The 18,777-nt window shown below is 53.8% G+C and overlaps 2 protein-coding genes across 4 annotated transcripts in view; both read right to left on the bottom strand.

Annotated features, from left to right (window-relative positions):
• Window positions 1–16,124, bottom strand: part of SIN3B (SIN3 transcription regulator family member B) — a 33,962-nt gene extending 17,838 nt beyond the window's left edge. Inside the window, exons 1-6 of one of the 3 annotated variants that reach the window (XM_084759127.1) lie at window positions 15,975–16,124; window positions 15,279–15,385; window positions 13,924–14,077; window positions 8,836–9,033; window positions 6,298–6,441; window positions 104–223 (exon numbers count right to left, since the gene is read on the bottom strand). In XM_084759127.1, the coding sequence (XP_084615253.1) occupies window positions 104–223; window positions 6,298–6,441; window positions 8,836–9,033; window positions 13,924–14,077; window positions 15,279–15,385; window positions 15,975–16,073 (822 nt within the window). In that variant the 5' untranslated portion in view covers window positions 16,074–16,124. Of the gene's footprint in view, window positions 1–103; window positions 224–6,297; window positions 6,442–8,835; window positions 9,034–13,923; window positions 14,078–15,278; window positions 15,386–15,702; window positions 15,858–15,974 lie in introns of those variants that run through there. The other 2 variants (XM_084759129.1, XM_084759128.1) reach the window with 2 other exon arrangements.
• Window positions 16,125–17,526: 1,402 nt separating this feature from the next.
• LOC311584658 (large ribosomal subunit protein eL43-like) lies at window positions 17,527–17,963 on the bottom strand. The gene has a single exon (XM_084759245.1). It carries the CDS (start codon window positions 17,876–17,878, stop codon window positions 17,549–17,551), a length of 330 nt encoding a protein of 109 aa, XP_084615371.1. The 5' UTR covers window positions 17,879–17,963; the 3' UTR covers window positions 17,527–17,548.
• Window positions 17,964–18,777: the final 814 nt, after the last annotated feature.

The following is an 18,777-nucleotide window of genomic DNA, read 5'->3' as shown; positions in this document are numbered from 1 at the left end:
GCTCAGGTCAGGAAAGCAGGGGAGGGAGCGCCAGGCCAGCGGACTAGGCTCCCCTGCTGCATGGGCCTCCACCTCACTCCTGTCATGTGCAGCAAGCACCCACCTTGGCTGGTGCAGACACAGGGCGCAGGAGTGAAGGCCTCGAGCGCTTCTTGCTGTGTTCCAGACTCTTCTCCTCGCTCTTCTGCACGCTGCTCATCTCGCAAGGCCCATTGCCTGTGAACTAAGGACACAAACAGGAGGTGGTCATGTGGGGAAAGGGAGACGGCACAGTTGGGCACATGCAGCAGATTCTGCTTTGTCTAGCGCCCTGGGGGGCACTGTGTGCCACAGGCCAGGGTCTCTGGAGGGAGAACAGACCGAAGATGGGCCTCTTCTCTGGAGCAGAGAGCGAGTGTACAGACTCCTTGCACAAGGCTGCAGGAGGCTGGCTCCCTGTGGCCTCTAAGGAGCCAGAGGCTCAGCAGGGAGACAACGGAGTTTCTCTGGTAGGCTGGGTGTCTGTGGAAGCCACAAAGCATTCTAGGTAGGAGGTGGGCAGCAGGAAATAGCTCACATCATCCAGGTCACTGCTAGGGGCTTTGAATGTTTGTCGTGAATGACGGACATGTCTTGGGAGTGTCCTTGTCTGTGGAGTACCACAAAGAGGGATGGTTTAACTGACAAGGCGCAGACGGTATTCCTCCCAGAAGCTAGGAGAGGCTGAGACTCGCTAACACCTGCTCCCGCTGCATGGGACATAGACACACAGATACCATGTGAAAGATGTGCTACCGGCCCAGGCTGTGGGCAAAATGCAGTCAAAATGTATCTGGACAGCATGCTATGCAGGCTGACCCTGTGCTGCTGCCATGGCCGCTATGTGCAATGCCTGGGGCAAAAAGAAAACGGTAAAAACAAAAACAAGAAAAAAATCAATAGCAGGGCACAGTGGCACATGCCTATAATCCCAGCACTCGGGAGGCAGAAGCAGGTGGATTGCTGTGAGTTCAAGGCCAGCCTGGTCTACAAAGTGAGTCCAGGACAGCCAAGGCTACACAGAGAAACCCTGTCTCGAAAAACCAAAAGAAAAAACACAGAGGGCAGAATCAGCAGGAAGCCATTTGTTACCATGTCTTATGGAGAAAGTGCTGGACCGCATATGCACACAGCAAGACTGAAGAGATGGTTTAAAAGATCATCTCTGGAGGAGAAACTACTCTCTGAGGGTAAGACATTTTTACAACATAAAAGCCTATCCTTCAGCCTCAGGTAAGACAAATCCCCTAAACCCAATAGCTAGGCATGACGGCACACAGCTGTTACCTTGGCCCTCAGGAGGCTGAGGCGGGAGGAGCACAAGACTGAACCAGTCCCCAAAACAGAGCTCAGTTACTCAAAGATTCTAAATTGTCCCAGCAACTTCTCTTTTTCCCTCCAACTCAAACAGATCCAAACTCCCAATTCTGCAGAGGCAGGTAGGGCTGTAGCTTCAGAGCACTCTGCCTGCTGAGCACTGCCCACTCATCCTCACACCAGTTGTCTGGGGCTCTTTGCCTACGCAGACCCCAAATCAGGGCTGGGTTGGCCATTACTCACACGAGGCCTATGGCCAACAGCCACAGCCATTCCTTCTGAGGGAGGTTTTATTGGTTTGCAGGCAGCCCACTCACTCTGTGGAGCTTTATTGATAGCCAAACCCATTCACTCTGTAAACAGCCCACTCACAAATAAACTTTTATTGACATACAGCTACGCCCATTCACTTTGCAAAGTTTTCCTGGCCCACAGCTGTGCTCATTTGCCTGAGCTATGATGAGGCTACCGAGCCACTAGAGCAGGGCTGGCTCTCCAATGTACAGGGAACACTTGGACTCGACTGGTACCTGACAGCCAGGTTTAAAAGGATGACACCAGTTTATCCCTGGCTTAAAATGAGAACTACAAAAGTCTGTAATGTTATGATGTGCACCCAACAGCTGATAAGATGGAGAGGCACCCTCTGCTTGATACACAGGGCAGCTCTCCTCACACTGCGCTGACGCTGTTCACATACTCTGCTGTGTCGGGGGTGGGTGGATGGGGGTGGGGGGACTGTAGACCCTCAGTCATGGCAGTGACTCAAGAGGAAGTGTAGGGAAGGAAGCTGGCAGAGTTCCATGAATGCTGTGTCAGAAATAGTCTCCCCCCCGAAACCTTACCTCTCCTCCCACCCCCACCCGACAGGGTTTCTGTGTAGCCCTGGCTGTCCTGGAACTAGCGCTGTAGACCAGGCTGACCTGGCCTCAAACTCACATCTGCTTGTCTCTGCCTCCCTAGCAGGAGCTGTTTGGTTGTTACTGTTGTTAGATTTCAAAGACACCCAGCATAAATGGCTCGCTGAGGTACCTATCTAATATAGGAAGTGGACACTGGCCAGCAGTCTCTTTCAGCATGGCCAGTACTACCTGGCCACTCACTGTACTTCTCACCCTGCTAATGCCCTCTTGGCCTCTGTGTTCCCAGGCACTCTCACTTCGCCCCTCTCGCAACCCCCACCCCCCATGGCCATGTTCAGTGGTCATGTCATTTTTCTTTTTCCTTCATCTGGTGAGGAACATGATCACTCTCCAGGTATGGTTGAGATTTACTGTGGGTATGAGGAAGAGCCCAGCCAGAGGCATCTAGAGGGTCCGGCTGAACTGGGCCATGAAGTGGGGAGGACACAACCAAGAAAGACCCAGCAGTGGAGCAAGCGGGAGCCAAAAGGGCTGCGCTACGTAGGAATCAGGCTGGGGAGCAGAGAGGGACAGGGTTGGAGGAGGGGGCAGTGGGAAGAGCCAGGACTCTAACTCCTGAGCCACTGGTGGCCAGCACTGGGTTTGATGTGTTAAACAGGCACTCCAGTTGCCCACCCAGCCCAGGTTTAAGACTTAGGGGTTGCTTTTGAGACAGTGTCTATGTAGCCCCAGGTGACTGGCCTCTCCCTCCAGAGTACAGGGATTAAAGGTCTGGACTATCACCGTGGTCCAGCAGACAAGCTGTCTGGCTGTTCTGGTTTTCCTGTGGGCTAGGACTGAAGAGGGCCTCAGGCTGGCAGCCAGCTTTACTGAGTGCTTGCTGAGCCTCAGCCCAGGGTCAGAGCTATGTGTACAGCCTGCAAGGCCCAGCACCAGGCCCACCACTGCAGAAAGCGAGGGAGCAACTAGGCTCAAGCTCTACTGCCACCAGCCTCACCCCAGCATCATTCCACCCACTCAGGGCTAGCTCAGGGAGGGCAGTGGAGGACGGCATAGGCTCCCAATTCCAAGAGAGGCCTCTCAGATGCAGCAGCCAGATCTGAGGACCCATATCAGCCCCAGCTTGAGAAGCAGCTGACAAGAAACTCACCCTAACCTATAATCTGTGGCCGTGCCATCAGGACCCTGAAGTTAACACCCATCTCCTACATACTTGTAAGGTCCCCAGCGGCAGCCAGGGGGTTCTGCTGATACAATAGGCTACCATGGTATCCAGATGAGCACCCCCCCAAAGGCTCATGTACTGATGGTGTCCAGCTAGGTGTGCTGTTGTGGGAGGTCCTAGAAGCTAGGAGAGAAGCAGCCTCTGTATCAGCCCCACTGCCCCAGGGTCTTCTCAGAACAGGCTCAGAGTCCAGGGAGCCAGGGACAGCAGCAGAGACCTAGGAGACAATGGGCCAAGATGAACCTTCTTCCCTTAGGTGCTGTCCCGTGTCTGTCACAGTGACACTAAAACCAAACAAGACAGAGAAGCCACTAAGACAACAGCCATTATTTCAAAGGGGACCCTCACTAGAACGTCTAAGCCTTAGAGAAAAAGAGGCAAAGACTCAGACAGTGAAGAGGAAGGGTGTCGTCCCCTCCAGGCACACTCAAGGGTCCCTGTAGGTCGTGCAGCTCTAGGGACATTCAGGGAGATGACAGGGAACGTGCCTCTGCATTTGTTATAGGAGCTGGCACTACACTCACCAGCTGGAAGTGAGCCAGCAGCTCACAGTCTCACTTGGGTAGACAGATGGTCACAGTTCTGAGGAGGAAGCAAGGCCCAAGGGCAACGTACAGCCTGGTTCTCCCTGAAGATGGAGCGCACAGCAGGCCAGTAGCCCCAGGCTCTGCCATCATCTGCGCCCTGGAGGGCACCTAGATGCCAGGTGGGAGGGAGTCAAGCCACAGCCCTATGCTGGACGATGAAGGTTTCATCCTACCCATGGCTGACATGGTTCAAGGCACGGTGACAAACCCTGAGGCAACTGGCAACTGGCAACTGGCCACTGGCCTGGGTAAGAAGCCTGAGAAAACAATGGGAATAGGCCAGGATGCAAAACCTGACCAGACCAAAACTCAGGCCAAGGTTAACAACATGGCCCACTGAGTAAAGCAGACTCAAGTGTGATCCTGAGAAACAGAAAGGGAAAAGGGGAAAATGAACTCCCCCAAGTTCTCCTTTGACTTCCGTATCAGCTGTGGCTGGCCTGTGCATGCACTCACGCATGAAACAGTAACTACAACTGAAAAAAAAAAAAAAAAAAGAATGACCTGGGAATAATGGCCCATGACAGTGATTCAACACTCAGGGAGCCTTAGGCAGGAGGATCACGCTGAAGGGAAGCCTGACAAGCAAGGAGGTGGAGGATGCTGGCTTCCTGCTCTTCAGTCACTGCAAAGGCCGCAGTGCCCATGTGAGGCCTGAGAACACGCAGGCAGCTGCACAACAGCGCAGCCACAGCATCTGCAAACATGGTGCTCACACTGTCAACATGGTGCCAAGCACAGCAGTGCTAGGCCCACCTAACTCCCCACATACAAAATGCAGTTCAAGGGCTAAAAGAGTGAAACTGTAACAAAACAAGGGAAATCTCATTATGTCAATTGCACAGCAACAGCTTCTAAAGTTTAAGGTTAAGAGTGATGTGAAAAAAAATTAATCAAAAATCAAAAGATTTTGTGCATCACAAACATGAACAAAGCAGGGAAAAGACAACAGGAGGCGGAGGTGAGAATCTGCGGATCACACATGTAGGAAGCTCATGGGGCAACAGCAACTCAGCTGTAGCTGTGGAGACAGGTCTCTTGCAGAGAACCCAGGTCCAGGTTCCAGGACCCACATGACAGCCCACAGCCATCTGAAACTCCAGCTCCAGAGGATCCAACGCCTTCTTCTGGTCTCCAAAGGCACCTGCATGCATGTGGTGCACAAAAACTCATCCAGACAAAACATACACACACATAAACAGTAATAAACAACTTATCTTAAAAGCCAGCACACAAACACGACACTCAACAGAATCAGTCAGCACTGGGGAAACCAGCCCAGGCTGAGGCATATCTTGCTCTGACAGTTGTAAAACAGCTTAACACAAAATGGAAAGGAACACGTATGGGCAGGACTGAGGAATGGGCCCATTGGTGGGCCATGAAATGGAGTCACTACTGCAGAGAGCACTAAGTTCTTCAGAAAGTTAAATGAAACTACATGTGACCGAGGAAGTGCATGGGCGCTCAGATCCAGAGCAGCCATTAGGCATCCAAACCATCACTTGTACATGTCTGGTCATTCCCAACGGCGTCAAAGCATGTCCACAACACAAGTGGATAAGACGGGAAAACGCACACTTGGGAACATTACCATCCAGCCATCAGCAAACAGGAGGGAACACCAGCAAAGGCTAACTACAGACAAATCTCAAAAAACACAAACCCCAGTGACAAAAGTCCAGAGCAGGCAGATCAGAAGCCGGGGGATGGACTGGGCGAATGCTGATGGGGACAGGGTCTCCTTCTGGGAGCCATGTAGCCTCTACTAGCAAGGTCACAATTGTACTACATGGTAAGCAGACTGCATGACACTGAACTGTTATCCTTTGCAGTCCTGAGTAGTCTGGAAACTGGCTATGCCAACCATGTTAGCCTCACACTCAGGCATCGCCTGGCTCTGCCTCCAAGTGTGGGGACTAAAGGTGTGTAATGCCACTACCACCCTCCCACCCCACTCCCTCGCCCAGAATTGTGTACTTTAAAGCAGTGAATTTTATGGTTCATGCAGCTCATCTCTACTTTTCAAAGACTAGTATGCATAAAAAAAGAAGACACAGACAAGGCACCTGTGGCAAATCTCAGGCCACGACATGGGGTAAGGTGGGGAAAAAGCCAAGTGCAGTCTGCTCCTGGGCCAAGCCCTCCTTCACCTACGCCGAGAACCATCTCCATGTGAACACACACTTCCTCCCATAGAACTGCAGTCACAGTGTGTGAGACACGCCTGGCAGACTAGCTCCTCACACTCAGCTTCCGGGCAGGATCCTGGGCACTTGGCACTCACCAGGGACCTCTTTGCCTCAGGCAAGAACTGTCCGAACTCCGACAGCAGGTCTTCCTGACCCCGGAAGAGATTAGCCACCTCTGTGAAGACCTCCTCCTCGGACATGCCACGGAATGGGCGACCCTTAGTGTGCAGCTGTTCCTTCTGCAGGTGGGAAAAGAAAAGAGAGTGAGACAGGCCCCAGTGTTGCGATGGGCAGCTGTCAGCCCTGGGCCTACACTGTAAGTGTATTCTGCATTCAGCAGCCTGAGCCCTGCCATACTGGAAGAGGGGGGTATAATGATGCTCAGGGCAATAGAGAGCAGGGCACCTAGTAAGAAAAAACCCTGGTGCCCTTCCTGAGAGGGAGCCACGATTACTGGATCAGAGGATGAGTGATGAGCAAAGAGCGGCTCCCGGTGCTCCACTGGAGGAGGTGTGGAAGGACTCAGGTGTAGGAAGAGCAAGCTGAGGGAGAAGAGAGGCGAGGGAGACCAAGGTGTGGGAGAACGAGGACGGAGGGATGCGAGGAGACAGCACACCCTGGGCTGGAGGCAACAGGGTGGGCCAGAGGATGGAGGCAGGGATGCAGAATCCAGGCGGCCTTCAGGACAGCGTGATAGCACACACCTGACGTTCCAGCATTACAGAAGGCTGACACAGAAGGATTGCCAACACCAGGCTAGGCTGAGTTACAGGATGAGACATGTTGTGTGCGAGGGAGGGGGGGAGGGAGGGAGGGAAGGAGAAGGAAGAAAGGAAAAAAAAAGGCAAAGAAAAGGAAAAGGACTTTGATAGAAATATGCCACCTTACAGTAACTGTCATAGTCAAGAGAGCAGCGCTGAGCATCCTTGGGGAGGCAGAGGCAGGTGGATCTCTGAGGCCGGAACAGCGAGGTTACACAGAGCAACCACCACCACCCAAATAAACAAGAAAGGACTACACGGACGGACGGACGGACGGACAGACGGGGCGGGGGAGAGCACAGCACTGGGCCCAGACTGTGGAGTGCCCCTTCAGGAAGGGAAGCTGTTTTGTGTGGTTTGGCTTTTCTGCATAGTGCTAGGAATGAACCCAAGGCCTCACACATACTCAGCAGCCCTGTGAACAGCACCCTCACCTTCGTAGGGAATGTGTCGGCATTGCAGAGCGACTAAGGGAAAGGGTAAGACGACTCCAACCCAAACCCTGATGCTCTGGACCCGAGAACCAAGAGCATCCTCTGCTGAGAATCCACACCTGTGACAACAGTGCAGCCCCAACAGACTGCGTTGGTTTTAAGGATCTCAAGGCGGCTCAGGAGGGAGTCTGGGCTCAGTGTAGTCAGGATGCCCTTGGACTTACAGCAATCTCCCTGGCTCAGCATTCTGAACTCTGGGATGAGGGTACGTGCCACCACATCTGGCTTCAAAGCACTGTTTTAAAACATACAACTTAGACCAGCGCTCAGGAGGCACAGTCAGGCAGATTGCTGTGAGTTCGAGGATAGCCTGGTCTCAAAACGAGTCCAGGACCAAGGCTACACAGAGAAACCCTGTCTCAAAAAACAAAAACAAAACAAAACAAAACAAAAACCTTAGGAGCAGGCAAGAAAGACAATTCAGCAGCCTGGGTAGGTCCGTCCCATACAAAAATCAAACTGGAAGAGTAACAAGCAAGCACAGTGCTCTGGCCACCTGTTCTTTCCCAGGGACACAGACAAAGCTGAGCCTCTTAACTCTGGGCAGAGGACCCTGCTGTGGAACCGGCTGAGCGCATGCCTAGCCGTGGCCCGAACTCTGGGCTTGGCCTCTGCAGACGGTGCCAAGCTTCCTTAAACTAAACACCACAGCTTCAGCAGGGCCGCCTCACATGATGCTGCAGTGAACTGTGTTTGCTTGTGGTACGGCATGTCTCAGACACACTGTCCAGTAGCAAGATGCACTCAGCTGGCTGGTATGCTCCCCAAAACACAAAACTACACCAGCATCCCACACCTGTGTGCACCCTGGAGGTGGGTGCTGCTGTGCTGGGAGCCTGAGTTTGGACATCCTGCCATACACTGATGGAGCTATGCTTCAAATGTGGGTCATCAAGGGGGCTCTGCAAGTTCATGGTAAGCCGGGGCCAGCTTTATAATGGTGACCTTGTATGCCAAACAAAACTTTTTTTTGCAACTTTATGTGTTGTGTAGTGCTGGAGACATATCCTAGTGTTCCAAGTGCTGGCTGTTGAGCTGGCTCACAACGTTTCCTATGTGACAATCAGGGCTGTGTACTTTGACCCCTAGACCCTTCACTGGCTGTCTCTAGCCTTCTTTCTCCCTGCTACTGAACCAAGGGATGGACGTGGCTGGCCTACACACCTCTCAACACCCACTCTTTTTCCACCTCTGACTCCCCCAGAACCAGACTCAACACTGGCGTCATGACCTGGCTGAGAAACGCTACCAATGGAGTCTGGCTGGGTTGTGACTTGCTGCAAGTGTCTGGCCAGCTTTGTGGGGCCCTGAGCTCCCAAATGCCAAGCAGTGCCCGGGTAGGGAGAGGCCCCAGGTGCTGTGGTGGACTGGGCCTCACCTGGTAGGTGTGGAGGATCTCCAGGAAGGACCTGTAGATCTCAGGGTGATCCAGAAAGCGGGTCTTGATCTTGTTCACATAGCTGATGGCATTGTTGAACTCCACAGAGTCTGACTCAAGGGGCACTCGGCCTCTGTCCTCCTTGTAGGACATGTGCTTCAAGTCCTCGCCACAGTCCCCATGGCTGTGGGAGTTCTCCTGCAGAACACAGAGAGGCAATGAGTGGCGTGGGATGGCCAGGGGACAGTGCTGACCAGACTGTTCCTGTGGGCCCATGGAGCCTCCCCAGATCTCCAAGCACTGTGCCTAGGACTGCAGTTTCAGCAGGGCCATCCCTGTACTCCTGAGGCAGGATCTCTCTATGTGGCCTGGCTAGCTTCCACTCTGAGAGATCAGCATGCAAGGGAGTCATAAACCCTGGAGGAAGAACCCTGCTGGAGCTATGTGCGGGGTTGTGGGGTGACGCGTCCATCTTAGCAAGAGTGTCCTCAGATGACAACAGGGACTCTGGGTGCACGGCACCAGGACACCTCAAGTGAGAAGCATCAGTCATCAGAGCATCTTGTGTACATTTTTCTCCCGCTAGACACACAGCATGTCTCTCTCATTCCTATGGAAGCCTACTTTACAGGGAGAACCAGCGTCCTGGTGTCTGGTTTTCTGGCAGTTCCAGAGGTGGAACCTGGGGCTTCCAGTACAGGCAAGTGCTCAGGTCTACAGAGACCTAGTGAAAGCACCCTACACTTCTCCATGGGAACAGAAGGTTCTAGTCGGACAGCACACTCACATGATCTTCCAGAGCCATCTTTTAGTGACTTTGAACAACTTTCCTGTTTTTCCCAGCAGCTCCTGCCTCGGGGTAGCAGGCGCACAAACAGCACCTGAGTGGATTCTTGGACAACAGCTAATTTCCCTTAACAGGCTGGAGGCAAAAAGTGTGTGTAATGAGTGAGGTGCCAGTAGCAAGGACTCGGGTTCCTGAGCGAAGGCGCATGCCACTCATCCCAGCACTCGGGAGGCAGAGGCAGACAGATCTCTGTGAGTTGGAGGCCAGCCTGGTCTACAGAGCAAGTTCCAGGACAGCCAGGGATACACAGAGAAACCCTGTCTCTGAAAACCACACACATAAAGAAGAACACTGGCCAAATTTAATTAGGGACCACCCAAATGGCCTCATCTGGCTCATGTTTACGCATTCAGGACCTCATCTCCAGACAGCAGTGCCTTAGTATCCAAGGGGTAAGAGGCTCCAGGACCTCCCCCTACCGACTGCAAATGTGGACCAGCATCACACAGTTGCTCAGCGCCTCCCACAAGCACACATCATCCGCAGGCGTTTCACACCAGGTACACTGTCAATGGTTCCACCCTGTGGACTAGAATGACGATTACACACAACACAAGCACAGGCTGGGGTAGGGCTCAGACACAGAGACCCCCAGGGCCCTAAGCCAGTCCATATGCGCAGCACACAGGTGCATGCATTTCCTGAAACACGCAATTTGTGTGGCAAATCTGCTGGTGCAGCACTCAAGGATCAGAGGCAACAAGTGGTACTAGTGCCCGGACAGATAACCATGGCAAGGGTGGAGACACAGTCCCAGAAGCCGAAGCTGAGGACACAGAAACTGATCACAAGTGAAGGCTAAGACTCTTAGGAACCTGCCTGCCTGCACTCCAGGTCACGGGGGTCTGAGTATGTCCTTGGCAAGACTGGGGCCTCCCCAGCCACTCAGGTGCCAGCACCACATGATCCCATGGGTCCCCCGAATAAGCCAGTATGGCACAACAGAGAGCCAGCTCTCTGGCCAGGGACTCTGCAGATGGCACTAGATGGTGATAAGAACAGTTACTATGGAAACAGCCTTCAGCTCCTCAATAACCCAACATAGAATTTCCCTATGGTCCAACAATCACAATCCTATAAGCAGATCCAGAAACTGGAAAGGACTCAACACAGCAACATTCAGTGAGGTACCACTCCCAACAGCCAACACAAGGTGGAAACAGCTCAAAACACGCACACACACACACAAAAAGCAGACAAAACATGGTGTCCATCCAGTGGAACAGTACTTAGCCAAGAGGAAGCTTGACACATACTACAATATGAATGACTGATGAAATGCCCCCAGCAGGTAATACACAGACAAGAAGCAGGAATGGGGCTGGAGAGATGGCTCAGAGGTTAAAAGCGTTGACTGCTCTTCCAAAGGTCATGAGTTCAATTCCCACCAACCACATATTGGCTCACAATCATCTATAACAAGATCTGTGTCCAGAATAAATAAATAAATCTTTAAAAAAAAAAAAAAAAAGCAGGAATGGCTGGCAGGGGCTTGCTTGTTCCTGGGGTGATGGAATGTTCTGGCATTAGTGGTGATACCTGTACAGCTCTAATAAAATTTTCTACTGTGATCTTTGGAAAATACAAAAACCACCACCACACAGCCTACAAGCCTACAAGCCTACAGGCCCTGCTGCATCTCTGCTTTCTCCCTGCCTGCACTCCTACCCCCTTCCCCATGGGGTGATGTATAGACAGCTGAGCCCCACATCTGCCCAGGAACCATGACATTGAAGAGTCTACACAAGCACAGCCAGCCCCACAGCCAGAGCCTTGTGTCCTCTGTCTAGGGAACAACCTCCACCACAAAGGCCAGCCTGGGTCACACACACCTTATCTCACTGGGCCCCCCTGCTAGGTCCTATCCTCCAAGGTATGGGTCCTCCCCACCCTCTGAGGGGTCTCTGGACTGGCTGATTCCTGGCCTAGCAGCAGAAATCTTCCTGGTCAGGCTTCCTGCATGCTGGCCTCTCGGCTCCCCTCCAGCCCTGTTACACTTTACAGACAACTCTCTCAAGGGCCCCATCCCTCTAAGGGCCCCACAAAATCCCTGCTGTCAACTGGTCTCCCATTGGGAGTCTTATATCTAAACCCCAAGTTAAACTGAGGACCCAGCTCCAAGAAGCGGTGGTTCAGAATTCATCCGACACAAGACACTTTCTGTCCTTGTCAAGAACTGACCCAGCCTCTCCAAAGAGGGTGGCAAAGGCCCTCCTCTAACCGTCCCCAGAAGCTAGGTGTCCCATCTTCCCTTGCCCACTGACGGCTGGTTTCCTATCCCTTCCCTAACACGACTCAGTGACGGAGAGGACCTGGAAAAGCACAGGTAAAGGCTGTCAGGAGGACAGCCACACAAGGACACTCTGCAGTGCCAGGGCCCTGACTGACGGCTCCCAAGATGCTGACTCAGGTAGAAGCAACAGCAGGTGAATGTTTTCTGAGCCTCCTGCTTATGGCAGGGCATGGCTATCTGTCCCCGACTTTGACGGGGCAGATAAGGTAGGGTCTCACTCTGTAGCCCAGGCTGGCTTTCATCTCATGGCAAATCTCCTGCCTCCCAAGTGTTAGAATTGGCACTTTGAATCAAAGCACCCAGCTCTGCTTGCCCCTCAAGCCCTGTGTTTGTCAACTGGGACCTAGTGCTCACTAGCCTGGCTACTGCAGTGAAGGCACAGGTGTCCTGGGTTGCACCACATGCCAGAGTGCAGAACTCCTCACAAAACAAAACCCCACCACAGGCATCCCAACACATGGGGACAGTGCTCATCTGAGGGTGTCAGGCCACACTAATGAAATGGAAAAGAGGAGAGAAAGGGGCAGAGAGTGAGTGAAAGCAGCATTTCGCAGCAGCGGTGTTTGGGTGCGTAGACATGGATGCCTGTCATCCCAGCACTCTGGAAGCTGAAGCAAGAGAATGTCAGGCTCCAGGGCCGGCCTTGTCTCAAATGAGGAAAACAGCCAAGAGTACAAAGGCTCAAAGAATGGAAATCTGCAGGGCACTGACATGTGGGGACCTGAGGTTCCCTGCTGCAATGATGTCGCTAAGGCTCTAGGAACCCTGAAGGACTTCTCCTGTGAACGCTAAGGTAGAAAGCAGGAAACACCTGGGTCAGAATCAGGGCTGAGATGATCAGGCCATCACTGTCACCAAGACTCACAGACAACTTACGACTGGCAGACGTGACCTGTCTATGGAAGTGAGACTGTCTCTGTCATCCTTTCTGTAAGTCCCTGGAGCCCCTTGGTCACCTAAGCCACCCATGAAAGAAACAAAACTGCTCCTGGCTTCACTCTGCCTCAGCCACCGTGGCTCAGCCCCACTTGCCTAGCTCCGGCTCCCTGCAGCTTTCTCGTGTGCGCCAAGGATGTTCAGACAGCGCACACATCCAGGAACTGCTCTTTGCTGTCAACAAAGGTCTCACTGCTTTGCCGCTCAGCCAACCCTTTGGTCGCCGTGGAGCCTGGGTTCCAGGGACAGGCGGGAAATGGAGACCCGTGCGGACTCAGCAGCATGCGCTTCCTAGAGCTCCCTCTGCAAACTGGGCAGGGCTTCCAAGCCTAGCATAACGTCCACAGGAGCCACTCAGAAGGTCCCTTTCCAGTGCCCCTCTCCAGCTTCACTGAAAGCCTGCTGTGGTAGGTCACATGTCATCCTAGCACTCGGAGGGCTGAGGCAGGAGGAGCAGTTTCAGACCTGTCTGTGCTGACGTCAGAGTGGCAGAAGGCTGCAGAGCGCAAGCCTGAGCTGAGAAAAGAGCCTTTGACAATCCCATGACAGTGACAGAAAACAGCTATCTGCATGCACACAGCCCAACCACTTGGGTTACTGGTGGCCTGAGATCAGTGGAAGCCACCAGAGGCTACTGCATACTTGGCCGGGTAGGCTTTCTGGGACAGCCCTGAGGCAGGCCCCGCAGCTGGTGATGCAACAACTCTGAACATAAAGTACTCCTGGACCTTGGCGTCACCTCCACTAAGCGCCCACCCCCACGAGCTGGGGACTGGGCCAGGGCTTTGCCTGTGCTAGTGTACTATGCCACACTGGACCACAGCCCAGCCACTATACTTAGGGCCTCCCCACTACTCTCTTCGGGCTGCAGACGCTGCTTCTGTGTATCTTGACTTGGACTAGAAAACCTAGAAAAGAATGGGCCGCACAGGCTCCTGCGACACCACCGCCTCCTGGCTGCGCTCCCCATGGGCGTGGCTCTCAAGGTCCACATCAGTCAAGCGAAGCCTACCTGGCTGCTCAGAGGCGACTGCATGTTCAACTTGCCGTTCTTGGGAATGTCAATGCGGTATCCGAGTGGGAGGAAAGCATTAAACCCCACAATGAGGTCAGGGTGTTCATGGAAAAGCTGGGATACACGTCTGATCACGCCAGGGGTGTCGATGCTGGGAAAAACAGATGCAAGTGGGCAAGAGTCCTGGGAGCAAACATGAAAACCCCACTCCCCCAAATACCTATGAGGTTGTCACAGCTCAGGCTCCTAAAATGGGTGCCAGCATGTGCGACCACCTGTGGCTAGGTCTGGCAGGAGCTGTAAAGTAGTCACAGTTCTCCAGGCCAACTGAGCTCCTGAGGGGTCCCAAAAGCTGGGTACAGGGCTGAGAATCAATAGCCCAGCAATGTGTTCCCTCATAGTTTATGAATTAGGATAGTTTTTTATTTTTTTATTTTTTATTTTTAAGATACAGGAGGTATATAAACACCAGAGCCTTCAACTTGGGGAACTGGGAAAAAATGGAGGACGGCCATGGGGAACGTCGTCTTCTGGCCTCAGTAGCCTGAATGTCCACAAGGAAAGCAGCCCAGGCCTTGCAGTGGCAGGGTAGTGCCAACATGTGGGGGACACTGACTGACAGCCTTGGGTTTAGCTCCACCTACTTGTCCCTTACCAAGCTATGCGCCCCCCAGAAGGTTCTAGAAGACATAACTCCATGGCACGCCACTATACCTAACTGTTCTGTGTCTACAAACAGGTCCTGTGATTTGTGTCCTTTATAGCCACACAGGCTCCAGATTGGGAAGTGCTGCAGGAAAGCATCTTAGGGATAAGAATTAAGAAGAGAAAGTGTGTGTCCCGTAAGTAACATTTTCTTGCAGTACTTACAAGAAAATACTCTCCAAAACTAACAATCAAAATCTGTACCCCTTAGCCTTTCACAATCAAAACTCTTTAAAAATAAACATCTCAAAAATGTCATGTATCAATTTATTTTTTGCGTGTGGGCGTGTACCACAGCTGCCAAGGGCCAGCTGGAGGGCAACTTGTAGGAGCCAGTTCTCTCTCCCTCCCATTGAGTGTCTGGGACTGGAACTCAGGCGGGCAGGCTCGCTCGCAGGCACCTTCACCTGCCCCTCAAATCATTGGTTTAAATAAAGACTGCACCCAGCGCTCTCTGTCCAGGCCTGGATCTCATCTCCCTCCACTCCCCAATTTCTGCACTCCTTTCCGGAATCGCCAAGAGCTACCACATCCTGTCCCAGGCAGGGCCCTCCCAACCTGCGCAAGACCACGAGCTGAGGGGCCATGGTGAGGGTGGGGTGGGGTGGGGTGGGTGGCACTGCTCCCCGCAGGCCCTTGCAGATTACCTTTGGCTTTTGAACTCCTTCATGATCTCCAGGAAGCCATTGTAGGTGGCAGGGTCGCTGCCAAAGCGGATCTTCACTTGGTCGAGGTACGTGAGGGCGTCCTCCACCTGCGGGGAACGAGAAGGCCATGGGTGGCCGGGGGCGCGCTAATATGGAGGATGAGGGCTGGAAGGCCAGGGACAGAGGAGGAGTGGCGCGGGGCGGCGCGGGCAACCGCGGTGTTCCGGGGAGAACCGACGGCCGACGAGGAGGACCGAGAGCCAGCGGGTAGTCCCGAGGGGCCTCGGGGAGTTCCGGGTTAGACCGAGGACCGGCGGGGAGGGCCGAAGGGTCTCGGAGAGGTCGCGAAGTCCCTTGGAAAACCGAGGGACGGCGAGGGTAACTACGGGCCCCGAGAGGAGGACCCAGGGGTTCCGGGGCGCACCGTGGGGTCCCCGGTATGACAGGGACCGCAGAAATGACTGGGAGACGACGAGAAGGACCGCGGCATCTCCGGGAGGTCCGAAGAACGGCGGGAAGGAATGAGGCGTTAGGGGGAAACCGAGGGGCCGTCGGGAAGACCGAGGGACTCCGGGGAAGGGGTGTGGGGGCCGCGGGGCCCGGCTGCGCAGAGCGGAGGCCGAGGCGGGGCCGCGCGGCGGGGCGCAGGCCCGCGGGACTTTGGGTCCCCGGGAGGACACTGGGGGCGTCACTCACGTGCACCGGCAGCTTCTCGTGGCCCCCGGAACCCGAACGACCCCAGCGGGAGCCGCCGAATCCCCGGCCCGCGGAGCCGCCGCCGCCTGCGTGCGCCATGTTGGAAGTCAGAGCCGCGTCTGCCCCGCCTCCGCCTGAGCCCAGGTCGCGCTTGCGCGGGCCCCGCCCCCCAAGGGGTGGGGACTCGTGACGTCACACGGGCGGGTCCGCACGAGGGACTCGCTAGAAGGGCGGGGCTGCCCGAGGGGCTCGGGGGAGGGCGTTCCAAACCGCGTGCCCTGGAGAGCTGAGGCGACCCCGGAAGCCCGGAGCTTTTGCTTTATTTTGTTGGAGAAAAAAAAAAAAAAGGAAAGCAAAGTTGAAAAATATCTCGAGCCGGGCGTGGTGGCGCACGCCTTTGGTCCCAGCACTCGGGAGGCAGAGGCAGGTGGATCACTGTGAGTTCAGGACAGCCAAGGCTACACAGAGAGACCCTGTCTCGAAAAACCAAAAAAATAAAAATAAAAATCTCGAAACGCATGATTTAATTAAAATTCACATTTCGGTGTTCAGGTTTGCCTGGGAATCTCTGCACCAGGGAGGCTAAGGCAGGTAAATCACTGAAGACTTCCAACCCAGACCAGGCTACATAGTTAAGAACTTGTCTTAAAAGAAATGGACATTTAAGTGTTGACCTTGTCCCCAAAAGAGAGACAGAGATAGAGCAAAAACAAGTCTACATGTCTGTTTTGACTCAAGACCTGATGAGTGGTATTTGTAAGGATCTGGTTCTTTCTGGAAGAAGTTTCTGGACTCTATTCTGAGGGGTTGGTGGAGCAATGGGCTGTATGTAGGTGAACAGCCACCATTCTAGAGCCTCGTGGACTGAATTCTTTTTTTTTTTTTTTTTTTTTTTTGGTTTTTCAAGACAGGGTTCCTCCGTGTAACCTTGGCTGTCCCAGACTCACTTTGTAGACCAGGCTGGCCTCGAACTCACAGAGATCCATCTCCCAAGTGCTAGGATTAAAGGCGTGTGCCACCACTCCCAGCTTGTGGACTGAATTCTTGCACAGGGTGTGTGTTTGTGTGTGTGTGTGCGCTCGTGTAGGTAAGCTCACTCCTGCATGTGCATACAGAGGCCAGAGACGGTCTTTACCACCCACCACCTTATATTTTGGACAGAGTGGCCAGCAGTCCACCTGTCTCCACGCCTACAGTGCTAGAGTCACAGCCAGCTAACATGGATCCTCCTGCTTGCTTAGGGCACTAAATCATCTCTGCAGTCCCATTGTCTTGATCCCATCCACAGCTGGGTCAAAGCCTGGACCAGGCCACCACTGCTTCCAATTTTACTTTATTTTGTATTTGGGGGAAGCTGGGGCTGGGGCCCAGGGCCCTGCACATGTTAGGCAAGTGCTCTATGGCCTGTGTGCACTTTCTTGATTGCTGGTTGATGTGGGAGGCTCCAGCCCACCGTGGGTGGTGCCCGTCCCGGTCTGCTGGTCTTTTGTTTTGTTTTGTTTTGTTTTTAATGTAAATTCACTCATTTATTACAGGCTAGGCAAGTCTCAAACAGTAGCACTTCTACTGGTCTTTCAGTTCCGTGAGTCTCTGATGGCAGACTTCACTGTGATGGCAGAAGTGGTGTTGGAGGTCCAGGCCCCACCAGCCACGGTTTTCACGCAGTGCCAGATGCCAATGGCTCGTCTCTTCGTCTTGGTCTCGCCACAGAAGGAGCAAGTGTATTTGGCGTGCTGGCTGATTTCAATTTTCTTCACCATTTTCCGGAGGGAGGCACCATAGCGGGTCCCGTATTTCCCTACGATCTCCACCTTCTTGGTGCATTTAGCCATCTTGCCGGAACCGAAGCCAGAGCCCGAAGAGCTGGTCTTGTGGTGTTTAAGGAAGCGGGCTGAGCAAGGCATGGGGAGCAAGCCAGTGAGCAGCACCCTGCACGGCCTGTTTGAGCTCCTGCCTCCAGCTTCTGTCCTGACTTCCCTCAGTGCTGGGCTGTGATGTACAGCTGTGAGCCGGAATAAACCCGTTCCTCCCCAAGCTGCCTGGGGTCGTGGAGTTTCCTCCCAGCCACAGAAGCACATATACAGCCAGAGACCCTGGCTCAACGCAGGAGGTGAAGAGTGAGCCAGGTGGACACCTACGGTCGCCCTTCAGTCTCCAAGTGACTAAATGTACAGGCCCGAGAGAGAGGTTAAGCTTCCTGTGGTGCTGCCCACCTGTCACCCAAGCACTGTGGAAGCGGAGGCAGGAGCAGGGGATCATTAGTTTGAGGCCAGCCTGGGCTACAGAGACACCCTCACCAAGCTTTTGGAGGAAATAGAGTCCACCAGGTAGGCCTGGCCTCAGCATCCCAAGTAAAAGACAAGCCTGCAGGTCAGTGGCCAAACAGAACATCAGGCCTGCTGGCTAGCTCCTAGGCAGGCAGGTCCCTGGGAGCTGAGATCTGGCCTTGGGCTGAGGACACAGAGGAGCTGGCACCCTGTGAAACACTGAACAAAAGGCCTTGTGACATTGGGTAGCACTGTCAACCCACAGGAGCATCCCGATAAAGGCATGGTGGGGTTGGACCCATCTTGAAACAATTTGCTACTGAGCAACAAAGAACTAACCCAGGCCCCAAGTCCCTGCCCCGGAGAAGACAGCTTCCCAGGGTGCCCCCCACCCCTACAGGAATGCTGAGTCAGAGCCCTTGTTTTCCTGGCCTGGGAGAAGGGCTGACTGTGAGGGGCTGAGTGTGCAGGGAGACTGGAGGGGTGGGGGCTGGAGGTGCTGGGGGTGGGGAGGGATGCTGGAGGGTGGGGTGAGG

The sequence above is a fragment of the Acomys minous genome (assembly GCF_964271855.1).
Source record: "Acomys minous genome assembly, chromosome: 15".
In the NCBI taxonomy this organism is placed as follows: Eukaryota; Metazoa; Chordata; class Mammalia; order Rodentia; family Muridae; genus Acomys; species Acomys minous.
This window is presented reverse-complemented; position numbering and strand designations above follow the sequence as displayed.

Coding starts and splice junctions, on each gene's coding strand:
- LOC311584658 (XM_084759245.1), bottom strand. CDS start 17,878: ATGCCTTGCTCAGCCCGCTTCCTTAAACACCACAAGACCAGCTCTTCG.